The 19,077-nt window shown below is 39.4% G+C and overlaps 1 protein-coding gene across 2 annotated transcripts in view; it reads left to right on the forward strand.

The window, feature by feature from the left end:
* The window catches only part of DST (dystonin), a 313,178-nt gene that overhangs the window by 272,303 nt on the left and 21,798 nt on the right, over positions 1-19,077 (forward strand). For both annotated transcript variants that reach the window (XM_082481488.1, XM_082481487.1), the window contains 9 exons: positions 2,305-2,475; positions 3,801-3,956; positions 4,187-4,393; positions 6,035-6,154; positions 11,551-11,720; positions 12,058-12,217; positions 13,646-13,840; positions 15,011-15,139; positions 18,927-19,070. In XM_082481488.1, coding sequence (XP_082337614.1) covers positions 2,305-2,475; positions 3,801-3,956; positions 4,187-4,393; positions 6,035-6,154; positions 11,551-11,720; positions 12,058-12,217; positions 13,646-13,840; positions 15,011-15,139; positions 18,927-19,070 — 1,452 coding nt within the window. The remainder of the gene's footprint in view (positions 1-2,304; positions 2,476-3,800; positions 3,957-4,186; positions 4,394-6,034; positions 6,155-11,550; positions 11,721-12,057; positions 12,218-13,645; positions 13,841-15,010; positions 15,140-18,926; positions 19,071-19,077) is intronic.

The following is a 19,077-nucleotide window of genomic DNA, read 5'->3' on the forward strand; positions in this document are numbered from 1 at the left end:
ATATTTACTGAACTGTCCTTGAACTCGAATATGCCTTACACAGTTTCCATTAGAATACTGCGTTGTCAGAGCTTTAAAAATCAGATTTTATTTTGAAATGATGCTAAAGGTCTTGTCCACTAATGTGGGACACTTTCTTTTCTTCTTTTTTTTCCTCCAAAAGTTACCAGTAACTACTTTTGAGACGGAAAATAATTTACAGTTTTAAAACCAGTTATGACAGGAAACTAGGACAAAATGTAGAAATAACCTTGCAGTTTTGAACCCCCAATCCTTTTATTTTTGTCTTAGAAAAACAGAAAGAAAAAAGGGGGGGGGGAGCGCCTTTTTTTTTTTTTTTTTTTTTCATTTATTTTCTGTGAGAGTAAGGAATAATCACAATTCCATGGGAGTCAGTGGAGCTTTTTCCATTTTTCATCCTGGATTTAAAGTCAGATCAAGACCAAAAAATTTTTCCTGGATCGATTAATTGAAGAATCTTTAAACTGAATGTAGTATTATAGTTGGAACAAATGTGAACATGTCGGCAGTAATATGTACTCTATATGTACAATCATTTCCTAACCGTATGTGTACATTTTAACAGATTGTTACTGTGCTGTGGGCCATCATATAACTGCAGGCATTGACTGGTTAGCCTTTAATGTATATTACCCTTAAAAAATAGGACTTGATTTCAGTTTAGTTAAACCTCAGAGTCTCTGCAGTTATGTGTAAATACTCTGAAATGTTGAGGCCACTTGTTGAGTACTATTTATCATAAGTTCCAAATGCAAACTTGCCCCTAAGTGATACAAACCATGTTAAGTTGTGATGCGAAACTGGATAAGAAAGTTTTGCACTATATTTTGATTTGTTTCTCATTGGAAATAATGTTATGACCCATCTTCTTGAGTGCAAGGTCTGTTTCTACAGATGTGAATAAAAGACCCCTCAACCATAATCAGCTCACAAATGGAGTTGAGATTGGGCAGTGTTTCCAGCTAAGGCAGCTCCAGGAAAACAAAAGATAGGAAGAGACATTACAGGACACCAGCAGGGAAGGGGCTTGAGAAGAGGCCTCTTTGACTAGCCCAGTGCTGCTCAGAACATTCCTCCCCTTTTCTTAAAACAATCGTTTTTTCAGTTCCTCCTTTAAAATAACTTTAATTGCTCCTGCTGTCTTAAGTGTGTGACTACTGCAGAATTAACCACTGTGATGAGCCCCTGTCTTAGACTGAGCCCAGCCCCAGTGTTTGGGGACACTCCTGCTGTGCATGTCTCGCCTGTGCTGTGTTCCCTATGTTTACTGCTGAGGGCTTCTTGTGTCGCAGTAAAATAAGATGCTCTGGGGAGTTATGGAAACCAGAAATATTGTAGGGAGGTAGGGAGCATAGGAGGAAGCAGTCTAGGAGATACCACTTTTCATAGTCCTCAGAAAGAAAGCAGGGAAGCTTTCTGTCCTGTTAAAATCTTAGCTCACAGTTGAACCTGCTTCCTGCTTTGCTCTCCTCTGTGATCAGGTACAACCCTGTGTACGGTATCTCTTAACCCAAAGAAAACGTTGGATTTGGGCTCTTGTCCTGGGAACTGGAGGAAAAAATTCTTTTCCTCCTATTTGCAAGCCATTTAAGTGCTCATCTCCTGGAAGACATTCCTTGTTTGGGAGTTTGCAGCAACTTCGTTGGTACATTTTGGATGATCTGTGACAAATATTGAATATGCCCTTTTGAGTCAGAGGGGTGCATGGGAGCTCTTGCCACCTCATCTTTAACATGGTTAAAAGGAAATAATTAGTAGAATAGTTAGCTGGTAAAACAGTTCTTACAGTTATTCTTCCAGCTTTCTTTGTATGTGCAAAATGTCTTCAGTGCTCTTGCTTGGTGAGTGAAGGAAGATACAGACAAACCAAAAGAGATGGTTTACAATAAAGCAGCCCTCCCAAGTTGTCCCACCCACTTTTGAAGGTGGATAGGGTAGGTCTGGGCTTTCAGCGCGCTGTATAACGCTGACACTTTTTGTGTTTCAGCTACAGATGGACTTGAAACCAACCAAATTGTAGCAAATCTTGTGCAATAAGTGCATAGTACTTTCTTTGCCGAGCTTTGGATCTCAGAGAAAACATCTGACAGACAGTACAAGTTCTCATTTCCTGAAGAATCGGGCCCTTTCTTTGCTTGTTTGACTTTTTATTAATTACATATGTTTCCTTCATTAGTCCTAATCATACCGGCTAAATGTTGGGGGAGGAATAAATATTATACTAGCATTTGTAAAGAGTATTGAATTTCTACCTGACTTATTTTTTGTGCTTTCTTTATGTAGGAACTTTGTGCTGCCTTTGAAGCCAAAGAAGAGACATATAAGTGTCTAATGCAGAAAGGCCAGCAGATGCTTGCAAGATGCCCAGAGTCTGCTGAAACAAACGTTGAGCAGGACATAAATAACTTAAAAGAAAAATGGGAATCAGTACAAACAAAGCTCAGTGAAAGAAAAGTATGTGTTTTTACATAAAAATGGAAGTGTAAATCATGTATTTAAGGATGTTAATGTTCAGTGCTTTTATGCATGCGTACTTGCTTGATCTTTTAGATTCAAAATCAATTGTAGACACAGTTATGCAGAATTAATTGGTGTGTTTAGAAAGTAAATGGGATTCAAGAAGTTGATTATCCATAACTGGGGAGAAGATGGGTGAGAATGGCACAAGCCTGTTCCATAGAAATATGTTAACTGGTACTGATAATGCTCATTTGGTAGGACGAGGGCTTTTCAGGTTTTTATTACAGTAATCATAGACATGAGAGAGTGAATAAAATTATTTGATCATTCAAGTTTATATCCTTCCAAGTACAGAATCGCTGCATTAATTTTCCTAGCTTTTATCCATTTTTTTTCTTAAAATTGCTAAACACTTGGCCTTCTGCCACTTACTTCAAGTGACTACCTTCTGTTCTAACATAGATCAATGATTTCACTGATATGCAACATACGTTTTCTTCTTATTAATTTCATTTTGCTTTCATTCCTTCACGAAGTGTAGTCCACTTGTTCTACCTCAGTCAAACAATGAAAAATATCAATAATTACAAACAGAGGAACTCTCTGTACAGCCCTGATATGTATAAAGCACAAATATTTAACTAACAACTTATATTTTAAAGTAAGAATGCTGGTGTCTCTTAAGGTAACTGTATAATGTAAGAATGTCCAGCTAATACCCAGCATGAGCACCTTCTTGCAGGCAGCTGTAAGGTTGGAGTTGTCACCTAGGCCAGCAGCGCGATCGTTTGAAGATCTCTGACTACTCTCTCATGATGAACAAAAATTCTGTACCCCATATTAGTCTTGGTTCAGGCAAGCAAGATGACAATTGGACTTTATTAAAAAGAAGTGGTTTAGGCAAATTTGTTCTTTGTTCAGTGCAAGAGAATATATTAGATGACCTCTTTGAGGTTCTTCCAACTGCACTGCCACCTTAGATTTCTGCGACTCCACTGGTTTTGTATTGAAATTGATAAATTCATATGTCCTATTAGGATTAAGTAGTAGAAGATGTAATGTTCTAATGTAGAAAATTTTATCTTGATACTTGGTGCTGTAGTTTCTACTAATCTATCATACATAATTTTACTGCTACTCTTCTCTTAATATGCTGAAATGTAGGCTGTCATTTTAAAACTCTGAAACTTTGAGTTGGAAGTACATTTTAAAATGCTAAACTAAAATGGTGTACTCCAAAATGCTGAACCAAAATGGTTTACTTGGCTGAAGCCCCTGCACAATATCAACTGCTATTAAAGTATGACGTATCTTTACAGACCAAACTGGAAGAAGCCCTCAATTTAGCAATGGAGTTCCACAACTCACTTCAAGATTTCATCAATTGGCTTACTCAGGCTGAGCAAACTCTAACTGCAGCTTCTCGGCCAAGTCTTATCTTGGACACTGTCTTGTTTCAAATTGATGAACACAAGGTATGTAAAGAAACAGATGTGTAATGTTTTTCTCCCACTCTGTGGAGATACTTTAACAATGTCCAAATGAACCCTGTAACACTGGCACTGAGAGAAACATTTAATTTGTTTTAAAATTGCATTTTATAGTCTTTCTCGCTACATCATTCTTTATCAGACTGGGTTTTTTAGCGTTTACCCAGTGCTTGAGCAATGTAGTATTCAGAATAATTTTCTCCCTTTTTTCCAAGGTTTTTGCCACAGAAGTGAATTCTCATCGAGACCAGATCATAGAGCTGGACAAAACTGGAACCCATTTGAAATATTTCAGCCAGAAACAGGATGTTGTCCTTATTAAGAATCTGCTGATTAGTGTACAGAGTCGATGGGAAAAAGTAGTTCAACGCTTAGTTGAAAGGGGAAGAGCTTTGGATGATGCAAGGAAAAGAGCCAAACAGGTAATCGAACAACAGCTGTTGTACAACTCTTTGAACTTAGCTGTAATTACATCCAGGCTCTTGAAGAATATGGTGCTTTAAAGCACTTTCAAGTAAGTCTGGGTTTAGTGTAACAGACACTGTTGAGTTAGTGGAGCAATTTCTGTGATTCAATCATAAAGCACTTCATTTGAGAGGTGAAAGCATCATTTTCAACCCAAGCAGTGACTTCTGTCTGCAATACAGGATAGTCTGAAAGAAGAAAGTTACAGTATGGCTTCCAGATGTGTATTAGTGCCATCTGTCCTCAAAAAGAAGTTTCACAATCAACCCCTTATATTTTAAAGAATGTGATGAATGCCTTTCACTAATCTGTGGGAGTATTCCTTAGTATTTTCTTCTTGGGTTTACATTGTACCCTGATTAAGACTCATCACTTCCTCAGTCCTGTATGTTAGTTACTAGACCAGTGTCTGCTGTGTGGTAAGATGTCTCCATTTATTTCCTTAAAAACCTGGAGAGTTTTTTTACACAGCTTTCCTCACCAGGGAGCATTCATGTTTTTTTCCTTAGATTCGTGTTTCCCTCGTTGAGGAACATAAATGATAAAACGCAAAATTTGTGAGAGGAATGTAATCTGCTTAAATGTCCATAGGAAGTTTTAGCTTCCTTTTATTCAAGTGAACACGACCATTGGAGATTTAGTCTTGTTCACAGCCAAACCACATTCCCATGTTCACTGCTACTGCTACTCGGCTCATAGAGTAAGAACTTCTCTGAGCAATAAATTAACCCATAAGCCAATCAAATGTTATTTATTTCCAGCAGTTTCTCTTGTGCATTCACACACACAGCAGAGCTGAATACACTAAGTTGTTAATTTAGGACAACAACTATCTATGCAGAGCAGGGAAGGGGTCCTGAAGGGTACTGGTGTCAAGACCTGATCCACAGCCCTGAAAAACAGGGTCCAGGAGCCTTGAGACGTTTCTGAACTGGTTCCTTGTACTTTAATGTATAAGCAGCTCAGGCAAAAAGAATTTTCAAGAGACATACAGAAAGAGAATCAACCACCTTAGAAAAATTTAATCCCAAAGGGAAGCTGCTTTGTGAGAGCTGGTTGAATCGTTGGTCTTTCCCTGCTTCCTTCCCTGAAGCACTCTTTATTGAGAGAGGAAGGAAGATCAAGGATCTGTTCCTTGCCTGTTAAGATAGCATTTGATATAATGAGAGCATTTATGAGTGTCCCAGGGAAAATCTTGAGCAGTCATGCAGACGGGAGTTCTCCCCAGTGATTTACCGCTGTCTTATATAGACAATGGCTAAGCCCCATTCTTGCTGTATTTGCTATTCATTACTGAAATCTAAATGACCAACACATCAACGGAAGTTACCAATATGTCTTTGAAAGAGGCATACTATGTTTGAAGATCATGTACGTAAAAGGTTGCTAATTCATGTGGGAGAAGGGGGGCTAAGTCCAATGGGCACATGATTGGGCTAGTCCCTGTTTGAGAGACCGGGCAGAGAAAGCACACCAAATCTTTTTGAAGTCTGTAGAGTTCTTGTTTGGCCTGTAGAGAATTAGTTGGGATTTAACGTTTTCAGACTATTTTATGATCAGTGAATTTTTAAGTCCATGCAAATCTGACTTTCTTGCAGTTCCATGAAGCCTGGCACAAACTTATGGAATGGCTAGAAGAGTCAGAGAAATCTTTGGACTCAGATCTTGAAATTGCAAATGACCCTGACAAAATAAAGATGCAGCTTGCACAGCATAAGGTGAGTCATGAGTGATGAAAAGCAGAGTGCCCAGTGAGATGTAGGTAAGTCTTATCAGCCTTGCACTGTTCAGTCAGCAAAGGAAGCAGATTTGTGGCCTCACTACAACGGAGTGCTTATTAACATTAAATTAAATGGTGGTGTGTTACAGGTGAGGAGTGAAAAAAAAACTTTTCACAGTACCTGGTCTCTGGAGGAATGGCTAACTGTGAAGAAGACAGACATAATAATACAGCACCGTGGAAACTTTAAGAAACAAAGTAATACTATCTCAGAATAGGGATCTCTGAAGAGGTTTGATTCATAGAATCATAGGATGGTTTAGGTTGGAAGGGACCTGAAAGATCATCTAGTTCCAACCCCCCTGCCACGGGCAGGAACACCTCCCACTAGACCAAGTTGCTCAAAGCCCCATCCAGCCTGGCCTTGAACACTTCCAGGGATGCGGCTTCCCCGGGCAATTTGTTCAAGAGCCTCACCACCCTCACAGTGAAATATTTCTTCCTAGTATCTAATCTAAATCTACCCTCTTCCAGTTTGAAGCCATTCCCCCTTGTCCTATCACTACATGCCCTTGTGAAAAGTTCCTCTCCAGCTTCCTTGTAGGCACCCTTCAATACTGGAAAGCTGCTATGAAGTCTCCCTGGAGACTTCTCTTCTCCAGGCTGAACAACCCCAACTGTCTTGGTGTGTGTCTTCATAGGAGAGGTGCTCCAGCCCTCTGATCATCTTCAAGGCCCTCCTTTGGACCCGCTCCAAGAGGTCCATGTCCTTCTTATGTTCCAGGCCTCAGAGGTGGATGCAGTACTCCAGGTGGGGTCTCACCAGAGTGGAGTAGTGGCAGAGAATCACTTCCCTAGACCTGCTGGCCATGCTTCTTTTGATGCAGAACAGGATACTGTTGGCTTTCTGGGCTGCGAGCATGCATTGCTAGCTCATGTTCTGCTTCTCATCCACCTACAACCCCCAAGTCCTTCTCTTCAGGGCTGCTCTTAATCTGTTCCCCACCCAGCCTATATTTGTGCTTGGGATTGCCCCAACCCAGGTGCAGGACCTTGGACTTGTCCTTGTTGAACTTGATGAGTTTTGCATGGGCCTACCTCTCCAGCCTGTCCGGGTCCCTCTGGATGGCACCCCTCCCCTCCAGCGTGTCTTACCTTGCCAAAGAGCTTGGTGTCATCTGCAAACTTTCTGAGGGTGCACTCAATCCCACTGTCCACATCACCAACAAAGATGTTGAACAGCACCAGTCCCAATACCAATGACCCCTGAGGAATGTCACACCACTCATTACCGGTCTCCACTTGGACATTGAGCCATTGGGCGTAACTCTTTTGAGTGCGACCCTCCAGCAGGTCACTGGGTATTACAGGCTTTTTTCAGTCCTTAAACTGCAGTTTTACCATCCGGTTATTTGGGTTGGGATTTTCCTTTTAATACTACAGGACCATCTCAAAACTGAAAAATAATCTTGTATTTTGATTGGCAGCCCCTTTTTTGTGAAGTGGAAATATTAATTAAATCCTTTAGAAGGTACAATGATGCCATTAGTAGCAAAGGTTGTTTCTCTTCATGGGATTCAAAATTCCAGGACTAGCCTTCCACAATCCCAGCTACTGTAGGTGAAAATGTAAAAATCTCCCTGATTGACCTGACTTTTCAAGCAAATGACGATAATGTAAAAGTTCTGTAGTTCCATCAGATGCAGAGCAAAAGGATGGATGGAACACGTCTTTACTTCATTTTTACTTTTGCAAAGAGCCTAGAATAATATATTACTGAGGATCAAGTGGGTGAGTGGTAGAATCTTCAGACACAGACTGTGTCTCAAGATTTATCTTGGAGCAGTTTCATCAGAGTATTGAAAGATCATTCATTTTTCTACATTTTGGCATACGTTTACTTCTACTTTTCATGTCAGTCTTATTATTTCCCATTTACTCCTATTTTTTCATTCTGCACAATATCCCCAAGGGTTTGTGTATCTAATTTTTCCCTCTCAATGTAGCTTCTGATGATTGCTTTCACCTCTAACAAGTTTTGCCATGTATATTAATGATTGGTTGCTGTCTCAGTCTGCTTTATATTTTTATCATCTCTCAGTTTACATGATGATTTAAGCATTGTTTATCAACCAGGAAAATATTCTCCTTTAATATGGGAAAGTTGGCTGGTGGTCAAGCAAAAAGTTTTACCTATGTTTGCTGTTTAAAACTTTTAGATAAAACCTACATTAACATTCTGTTACACTAACTCTGCAATTTCAGTTTGTTCTGGAATTGCTGCTGTTGCCAGAATTTTGAAGTCAGTGATGGGAACTTAGGGAGGGGAAAAAAAGTTTCTGTTAAGATAGTCTTTCTTGTCTTCTGTGACTCTATCAATCTTTTAATCCTTCCACTCTCCTCTTTCTTTATGTGAAGTTCGAACTTCTCACAAATACGGTCAGCGTGTTGTGACTTTGCTTTGAAGTCCTTTCGGGTCCTGAGGTTTGACTCTCTACTTTTATTCTCCTCCCCTCTTCTGAAATGTTAAACTTGGTAATCCCATTTGTTCTGTATACCTACAGCAGTTCATTTTATGAGCCCAAGCTTCCTCACGTGGATTGGCAGACTCGTCACTTCTCTCAAACATATCTTTTCTCCAGCGTCTTTTCATCTAAAATGCCTGCAAGAGAATAGCTACTTGACTTGCTTGAATCTTATTTCTCATTAAGGAATGGGGTGGAATGTGGTACAGGGACATTAGGATTGAAACTGGTGATTTGGAAGAAAAAGATGAATGTGTGTGAGTGAGGGAGTTCTGTGAACTTTGTGACTTTAAACTTCAAACAACCCCCCCAAGAAATCAACTCAATTGTTTTTTAATGAGCTGTCAAACCTCCCAACACTGCAATGTCCTTCCTTATATTTTGAATCTTTTCCTTCCACTCCCACATATACCCCCTGTGTCTGTCTTTGTCTTTTCTGTCCAGCCTTGAAGGTTTCCTTGCTTCATTTAGTTAACGATTTTGCTATCTGAACTGAGTGTGTGCTCTCTGTGTGCTGTAAGCAATAATTTGGACTCACTCTTTGCCAGTTGTTACTGCCAAAAAAAAAAAAGACCCTGAAAGAGAAAAGCCAAGATAATATGTTTTCTCTCTCACTCGTATCTAGTGTGTTGCCAGGGACTTTTGGGGGTTATTCATGGTCTGTTTATCAGCAATTTTTTCTCATTTTCAGAAGTCAGGAATGGAAAAACCCTTACTAGGTCACCCAATCCATTACTGTGCTAATGCTGAATGTTCCTTAGAGTACATTTATATGAACCTGGCTAATTTTATCTGTATGTACCCATCTTCCTTAGAAGGAAGGTAGATAATTAATTACTGAGATTTCATTCATCTTACCTGTCTGCTCCTGGCAGCTTAAACCAAAATCTACTCTCAGTTACACCTCCGTGAAATCAAATGGAAGTAGATACGGTGTAGTGTGTGTAGGCTCTCAAAGAATGAATTGACTGCAACCCTTTGTTCACCTTTATATCTGGTTTTCCTGTACGATTCTTCTCTGGCAGCAATTTCATTGTGTTTTCTCATGCAAATCAAGTAACACTTGTGCATGTAGTGTTAAGTAGCTAATAAACACCATTAAATGAAAGAACCACAGACATATTGTTTGTGTGGAAGGAACTTTTATAAAAGAATGGTTATTTTCATTTGGAAAATTATTTTTATTGTAGTTCTAGCTTGACAACGATGTTTGTATTCTTTCTTAAAGTGTGTTTCCTTGTTGTTTTATATGAGGAAAATGAAAGGACAGCAAGGAAATTCTGAATTCCGAAACAAATGCTGCCTTATTTTTTCCCCCTGATAAATTTTAATCCTCAGTTCCCTCTGGATTCTGAAGTAACCCTAAAGTAAGGACAGTACAGTGCAAAATGCCAAGCAAGTTTTAAAAAAGCAACCTTGAATCACCCCAGGTAAAGTTGTCATACTGTCCGCATGGCATGGCGTAACCCAATGCCTACCTCCTGCTCAAGACACCTCCATTCCACCTGAGCGTTTCCTGACACACATTCACATCTAAAAAGAGCAGATGACTATGTGGACACATGGGAAAGTTGGTGGAAGAGTTGTGGCACACGTTGGTGCAGGCCAGCTGGGAACAGCTTGCCAGTTGGAGGTGAGCAGGAGCAAGCATACACATGTGGGCAGTGGCCATGAGGAATCTTTGCAATCTTTACACGCCTGGAGGAATTACTATAAGTTGTAAATGGTAATCATTTCCTTGCTGGATGTGATGATATTGAACGCTGCTCTGAGAACCAGATGAAAATCTGTTTCAGCGAACACTGAGCAAAAGCTCTTTTGGCCTAGTATTTTTTTGTGGGAAAAAAAAAAAAAAAAGAATATTTATCTGATTCTGTATATATGAGTTTCCTAAAGCAAACTTGTGATTTTTATTTTTTTTAAACTGATTTCCTGCTAGCTGTTCATGAAGGTGTGAAATAAAACACTTGAAGCATTCCTACCATTTAAAAGCTGCTGCGTAGTGCTGGTTTTGTCTTTTGGCAGTGTTGCTTTATTTAATTATTTACTCTGTCAGTTGGTTAACTCCTCTGCAGTATCAGATGAGTTGTGTTTCTATGTGCTCCTCTGTGCCTGTGTACAGCTTCCAGGGGCTCTGGACAGAAGGAGCTGTCAGAGCTGGCAAGCAGATGCAACTGCTGTGTCACTGTCATCTTCTGCAGTCCCTGGATCACAGAAACCTGCTTGTGATCGTGGCTTCCAGCCCAAATTGAGTTATTGGGATGTCACCTAGCTGCTTCTTGTGCCTGGACCTGTGTACTTTAGGCATACAATTCTTCCCGAATATAGCATGCTTCAGTCGTAGGAGGGTTAAATTCCTGTGGTTGGAGGTTTCCCAGCTTGACTATGCTGAGGTAAAACAGAATGACCTTTGTAGCCCTTGGGGTGCTGTACACTGGCTTGAAATCTTTGTATGTAGAAATGTAGTGTGAAGCTTCCAAACTAGCAGTTTGTGGCTTTATGGCTTCCAAACTAGCAGTTCTTTCACATTCTTCTGACTACCAGGCAGCCCCTTGCTGAAATTTAGGAATATTATGGTAGGACAGGAATCTGTGCTCTCACTGAAGGAGGGATTTTCCAGAAGTGGTTCACAGTAGGCGTGGAGCTACATTCCCAGAGAGGAACAAAAGGCAGGGACTCTGCTAGTGTCAAGCCCCATATAATTTCAGGTGCACTGTGGCTTTAGCAGACTAGAAATTTTGAAGCAAGTTTAAAATTTTCTTGCAATAAAATTTACAATTTCCATCGCAAATATGTCAAAGATTAATTAAATGTGGCCTGTAAGCAGTTAATGCTATATGGGTGTATTCTTTTTATTCCATATGTGCAGGAATTCCAGAAATCTCTTGGTGCCAAACATTCTGTGTATGATACCACAAATAGGACTGGACGCTCCTTGAAAGAGAAAACCACCTTGGCTGATGACAATTTGAAACTTGATGATATGCTGAGTGAATTAAGGGATAAGTGGGATACAATTTGTGGAAAATCAGTGGAAAGGTAAATGAAAACTGATCTAATTATTCAGCAGATAAGAAAAAGACTTAGGAGAATTCTTTTGCCATCTGTTGTGTAAAAGTAAAACCAGAGTGGCTAGCTTGTTTGATAATTAAGAGTGCCAAAACAGTAAAATACTAGAAATGCGTACGTTCTTGATGGTATGAGAGAGGCTGGTGGGAAGGGCAAGGGACACAAATAGTCCCACAATTTGAAAAGGGAAACACTGGTTTGAAGGCCTTAGTTATGATTTTATGCTGAAAATGTTTTCATGAAGTTTATGAATGACTTATTTTGTGTGTGTGTGTTTGGTTGTGTTTTTTTTTTTTTTTTTCCCTAGACAAAATAAACTGGAGGAAGCCCTGTTGTTTTCGGGACAATTTACTGATGCTCTGCAAGCTCTCATTGACTGGTTATACAAAATTGAACCTCAGCTAGCAGAAGATCAGCCAGTACACGGAGACATTGATTTAGTGATGAACCTGATTGACAATCACAAGGTAATTCTAAAAATACTCTTTTTCAATTACTAGATTGCTTATAAGTCTAGCGTTTTAATGCTATATTTACTTGGCTGTTCTGTAATGTTTAGAAACATGGAGTAGTTTTATAACACAAACATGTCATCATCAATGGCAAATGCTATAAAACATATGTGGAAGAAGACAACTGTTAGTGACTCATTGACACCAGTTAGCACTGAGAGATTCTGTTTATTGCTGCTATCCTGTGTATTTATGAATATTGTCAAAAATCACAAGCGTGCACTTATGAACATGTGTGTGTGGGCAAGAGGTGGCAAAAATTCTTTTACTGGAAATCTTTGGGGAGACAGGGCTTTTTATTTAGTACATCTGCTAACCAAATGTCCAGTGCACTCATCATGACTACAGCAGCATTTCAAACCTGCAGGGCTGCTGTATATTCATGGAGAAAAGTAATTTAAATGCTTAAGTTGTGCACAGAAGTATACAAGTAGATTACAGCCTAGGAAGCCTACATTGGCAAGCTACAGTATTTTGTTACTGAAGTGTTTTTGGAGATGGGGGAAAGTAGGAGATGTAGGACTGTGCCTCTGAATCCCAGTTTTGCAGCTCAGTATGTCGGAAGAAACAGCTGTTGAAGTTACTGGTATTGCAAAGGGTACGCACAGTCAGAGCTCTGGAGCCTGAGAGGATTACAAGGTGAAAGTCCCTCTGTTCATCTGCCAGTGACTTCCAGTACCCAAAGACTGTTCACTGAGGAGGAGACTTTGTCCCTCATTAAAAATAAGTATTTGGAAACATGTGTTGTCTATAAAAATTAGCCTGAAATATGCTGGAATTGCTTCTGAAATCCCATTGTATGTCACAACTAGGTCATAGTCAGTGGCACAGTATACTGTAATTGTATTTTCTTCCTTTATGTAACTGGAGCTTGTTCCGTCTGCAAATGTGAACATACTCTCATGCAAATATATGGATATGTGGTGAGATCTACAGCCTTATAGTCAACCCCCCAGATGGGGTTTTAGTTCCATTTTTATGATTTTAAACCTTCTCCTTATTTGTTGTCATTTTATCTGATCTTTTCCTGCTGTGGCAATCTTGCACATTAATCAAGTGTGTCAGATCAATTGCTTTGATGAAGAGTGTAAAGCCAGCATGGTAAGGAGGCTAGATTTCCCATGCATTGCATCAGGATGGGTTCTCAGGATCTGCCTGACATTTTCCTACTACATTCCAGTTTTATTAGGATAGGATAGAGTGTAAATATATCTTCATATGGAATCTAATGAGCAGAACTTGTGCATTTTGAGTCACTTTGGAGTTATTATTGATTTAACTAAATCCGTATTTCGATTTCTTCTTATAACCAGTAGGTTGTTTCTCTTTACATAATTATGCCTTAATGAATTAAACATACCAAATGTGTTTGGTGGTACCTAGGTCTTCCAGAAGGAGCTGGGAAAAAGAACAAGCAGTGTCCAGGCTCTGAAGCGCTCTGCCAGAGAGCTGATAGAAGGCAGTCGTGATGACTCTTCCTGGGTGAAAGTCCAAATGCAGGAGCTAAGCACTCGCTGGGAGACAGTTTGTGCCCTGTCAGTATCCAAGCAAACACGACTGGAACAGGCTCTTCGGCAGGTAGAGGAGTACTAATGGTGCTACGTGTACTCTATGAGAAGCAGAGAAAATATCTTACAGTCTAGTTGACAAAAAATCAATTTCATTTTTACTTCATGTCATTCAATTTCATTTGATTTAATTTTAAAATGCTAATTTTCTTGCTCATGCATTGCTTACCTTGTCTCCATCCCCAGCACATAAATAATGCCCCTTAGCATTTATTATTGCTCTTATTATTAGTCTATACCACAAATGCAAAGCAAATGTTTCAAAAACTTTACCATCTAAGGAAATCACTGAATTTACAGTCAAGCGTGAAGGGTGATTAAGAACTATGCTCCCTTCACAGGAAGCTGGAGATTGCAGTCATATTTATTCCCCTCGTGCCTTATTGGAAAGAAGTAAATTTGTGTACTGAAAACTTGTTTACATTGGCACAACAACAGTGCATGGTGAAGTGCATTGCAGAAAAAACGGAGTTGTGCTGAGTGCACAGTGTGAGTGAACAGTGTATGTGTGTCAGTATTGACTGGTACCGATCCCAAACAAATAGTATGTACAGCTCTGTGAAGATGCACTAGCTTGGGTTGATGCTAGGATGAGGCTTCTGCAGTAGCGATGTATCCACTGTGTACAAAATTCCTGCCCTGCTTTTCCCAGGGTACTGTGTTTGTCCAGCTCTCCAGTCTCTCAGCAGGCACAATCCTGAGCTACCCCAAACACTAATTGTGTTTGAATATGGCTGTGCCTAAAGGTGGACCTGTCTTTTCTCCAGGCATGAAAGGGTCGGTAACCAACGGGCTGTCAATTAATTTTGCTTAACCAGTGATTTAGGCTATGCAGAAAATATAGTTCTCATCTCTCCAGCTGGTCCGTGAAAGCACCTCCTGTGTAATTTGTCAGTGTAAAGGCATGACATTCTCAACTGAGCTGCAAATACACTATAAATCAGATGGCTAAAAGCCTGTTCATGCTTTTAGGCTTCCTATAATTTTTTGGGAAGCATGAGATATTTTTACAGTTATGAAAATGTAGTACGGTATATCATTGACTTTTTAATGGAAAGTTAATGTGCCAGCACTGCTGAGTGATTAATGACTCCAAATGGGGGCTCAGTCTCCTTGTGTAAGCTGCAGTGTGTCTGTCAGATCCCCTCATGAGTGACCGTGACTTCTTGTATTTTAACAGGCAGAAGAATTCCACTCAGTTGTCCATGTCCTTTTGGAGTGGCTGGCAGAGGCGGAGCAGGCTCTTCGTTTCCATGGGGTCCTCCCAGATGATGAAGACGCCTTGCGTACACTGATAGAACAGCACAGGGTAAGCAAGAAAATGAAGAGGATCCTCTTCCTTCTGATAGGCCTGTTACAGGGTAGAATAAAGGAAAGGAGGCAAAGTCTATTCCATATAGTCATATCCAGCATCCAGTGTTTGTTTTTGCAACTGTTTCTATAGAGAAGCCATAAATTTAATGGAGTTGACAGTTTGGTGCCCATACTGATGTTGGGCTGTTGTTTACGTCCTCTTGGCTTACTAAAAAAATACTGGGCCTTTAGAAAGTTGCTGTAAACATTTAGAGACAGATGCAAACCCTTCTGTGGAATGTATGCTGCCTGACAATTACAACAAAGACTGCTACAGTAGCAAAAATCTATGTGTCCTCTTACCACCATTGAGCAAAACAGCATATATTTTTCTTTCAAGGTCATTTGTAAATGTCAGCAGAATTATGTTATTATCCATTAACCTTCTGTCATGGTGAAACAGCGTGCTGTCATACTTCACGTGCATTAGGTACTGAAATACTGCAGTGCCATAGGTACTGCAGATAGTAGATTATAGGCCTTCAAACTAACTTTGCAGTAATGAAATGGGAAAATGGCTAAGGACAGACCATGGAGGTCATTTTCACTCTTCAAGTAGGAGACTACAAACATGCACATTTAAGCCCATGCGAAACTCTTCTTGTGCAGGAGTAATAGTACCAAGAATGTAGTGCCCACACTGTTATAGATCAAATCATAACAGTAATGGATTTGTTCGTCATTGCTTTGAAGAAAGTTATAACAAAACTTATAAAATGGAGAGTGGAAAAGCATCCTGCTTAAATTGAGTTTGGGAATATTATTATGCAGAGGAGTTCGTGCAGGCTATGACTAGGTAATGGTTCTTAGCTAAGGAGTCTTCAAGGTACTCAGACTGCAATGTTTTGAAGAGCAGATTTAATTTAGAGCCCTGGAAACTGGGTGCTATTCTTTAGCTGGCAAATGTAAGTATGCATCAGCATATGCTGACTAATGTTGGCAGTAGGAACCTGTTGTCTCCAATGCAATTAAATTTGGCTTTAGCTGCCTTTCCATGTGCTTCATCAGTTCCCTTTTATTTAATTTTTTGCTTTTCTGAATACAGAGAACTGTCTGAATGAAATCTTAAGTCCACTGAAATAATTAGGAAAAAAATCTTAAATTTCTACCTCTGCAATTAACGAAATATTTCTGTATAAAAGCTCAAAATTGTGCTGCCAAAGCTGAAGCATAACTTGGAACCTCAAACCAAAACAAAGTTTGTCTCTAAGAAACCGTCTCCAGCTGGGGAGAATAATTGTTAGCACAACACAATTGGCCTCCATGTTAGATGTGACCATACTGTATTTAATTTTTTTTGGTAGGCTTTAGAAGATGTTCTCCCAACCACATTTTCTTTTTAAAGGCCAAATAATAGAAATACAGTACTTGTCCAGCTAAGAAAGGTTGTGGCACTGCTGCTTTAACACTCAAGAGCACATACAGCAAAATCTTCCTTGAAAGAGTGGTCTCTCCTCTTAAGCTTGTAACATTAGCTTTCAAGAAGAAAAAAAAAAAGAAAATAAGGGAAAATGTAATATATGATATTAGTTTTAAACACCGTGGCTGTATTATAATGCTGCAGTATTAATATCAAAAAATGTATGACTGACATTATTTACATAATCATAGAATCATGGAATGATTTAGAAGGCACCTTAAAGATTATCCAGTTCCAACCCCCCTGCCGTGGGCAGGTTGCTCAAAGCCCCATCCAGCCTGGCCTTGAACACTTCCAGGGATGGGGCATCCACAGCTTCTTTGAGCAACTTGTTCCAGTGCCTCATCATCCTCATAGTGAAAAATTTCTTCCTAATATTCTAAATCTCCCCTCTTCCAGTTTGAAGCCTTTACCCCTCATCCTATCACTACGTGCCCTTGTAAAATATAAATATCACTACGTGCCTTTGTAAAATATAAATATGAAATGTGTCTTCCTTTTAGCACTGTGATTCTTCTAAAATAGTTTTAATGCATTTGTATCCAGCTACATGTTGAAAGGTTTCTTCAGGACGATATTTTATGCAAATGGTCCATCTTTATGCCCATTACCAATTTTCTTTTCGTGAATACTGCACATGATTTAATGAATTCTGCTATCTCAGGCAGAGAGGTTTCTGTCACTTGCTATTCTCTGTAGGGACTGAGAGGTGTAGTAGGTTAATGCACTGCATTAGTTAATGATAAGTATCCTATCCCCTCTCTTGTAAGTGTGTCTATATCGCCACACTGCCCCAGAGTTCAATACAGTTAGTACCCTTAGTTGAGGAAAAGCTTATGTACTGTGTCATAGATTTAGGTTTTGAGATATTCTAGTACAGTTGTGCAATGTTGTTGTTGTCTGTTTTCCTTCTGGCCCTGGCTTATTTTGATAATCTCTCACTACAACCCACCTCAACTTTTCCAAAACCCTTTTGAACTGAAATATTGTAAGAACTCATGTGTTTTTTTGAGAGGACTGCTATTGTGATTGGGTCTTAAACTCTGACATTAATTTAAGCTTAAGTCAAAATCAGTTAATAACGAATCTCTTTAAATATACAGCTTACCTGTTCCAGGCTTTTAGAACTGTGTAGAAGAGATTGTTTGTTTTACACTTTTATGAAATAATAGCTTCATATTTACTTTGTAAAGGCACAGGATAATGTCATGAGGAATTGTAGAAACTGTTTTTACAATGTTTAGGTGACTTTGAGTTTTCTAGGATGTAGCTTGGCTGATCTTTAATTTCTGGTATCCAAAATAGCCCTTTGTGGATGGAGAAAGGAAGAGTTAAACTGTCGGAGACACGGTTCCATTTTGTAGCCCAATTAAAGATATTAAAATATAACAAAAAAATTCTACTAGGCACTGAGAGATGTTGGCAGTTCCAGTTAAGGGTGTTCACAAAGACATACAGACTTGCACAACATTTACACATAACAAAAAAGGTTAACAAAGGTAACAAAAAAGGATCAGTAAAACCATTGTAGTAATAATAATTAAAAAAAGAAATAAAAATAAATGCACACTGTAGAAAGGATGGGAAAAGTCCTTCAGTTTTTTTGTTTTTCCCCCTGGACCCAATTCTGGTCCTGCCACCCTTTCCTCTGCCAGACTCCCTAGAAACATCAATGGCTATGAACTTGGATGTCTAAAGCTGTAAACATCCTTTTGCTTTTACAAGATTTTTCCCACATGGCAGCTCCTCTGAAAACAGCTGGTTAATTAGCAGTCTCTGTCCCTGTTCTTGATGTGTCTCTCCCTCAGCTGCTGAGTTTTCACATTTGTGTTAGTTTAGTATAGCTGCTCCTGAAGTCCTCTATCATCTTGTCTGAACATGTAATTATAGTTGGACATTTCCAGCCTCTGCTAGGAGCTTGATAGTTCATTATGAAGAATTACTCTAACTGACAGACAAACCAAGTCATTTGAAATGTTGCCAATGATGATTCTAACCGTCATCTAGTTGATTTACAGCACTTCTAAAATGCTGTGATTTTTCCTTCTTTTTTTAATAAGAACATGTGTCTTTCAAGTATTTACAGTATGGTGGGCTTTTGAGGAGTGGCAAGCTGAGGTAAAGATTTGAGTGCTTCATTTAGCACTTTATGTGGAATAGGCTTTTTAAACTTTTATAACTTTTCTCAGACAAATTAAACTTGTTTCTTGGAAGTTGAATCTCTTTGAGCAATTGAGAGGCTTGTGACCATCCCAGACTATGCACTCAGATTTCTCTTGCAAATTTTGTCAACATCTAATTGAAATTGTTACCTCTGGTTTAGGAATTTATGAAGAAACTGGAAGAGAAAAAGGCGGAACTGAATAAAGCAACAGGTATGGGAGAAGCTATCCTAGCTATCTGCCACCCAGACTCCATCACCACCATTAAGCACTGGATAACAATCATCAGAGCCAGGTTTGAAGAGGTCAGTA

Source organism: Vanellus vanellus (assembly GCF_965231255.1).
Source record: "Vanellus vanellus genome assembly, chromosome: 3".
Taxonomy (NCBI): Eukaryota; Metazoa; Chordata; class Aves; order Charadriiformes; family Charadriidae; genus Vanellus; species Vanellus vanellus.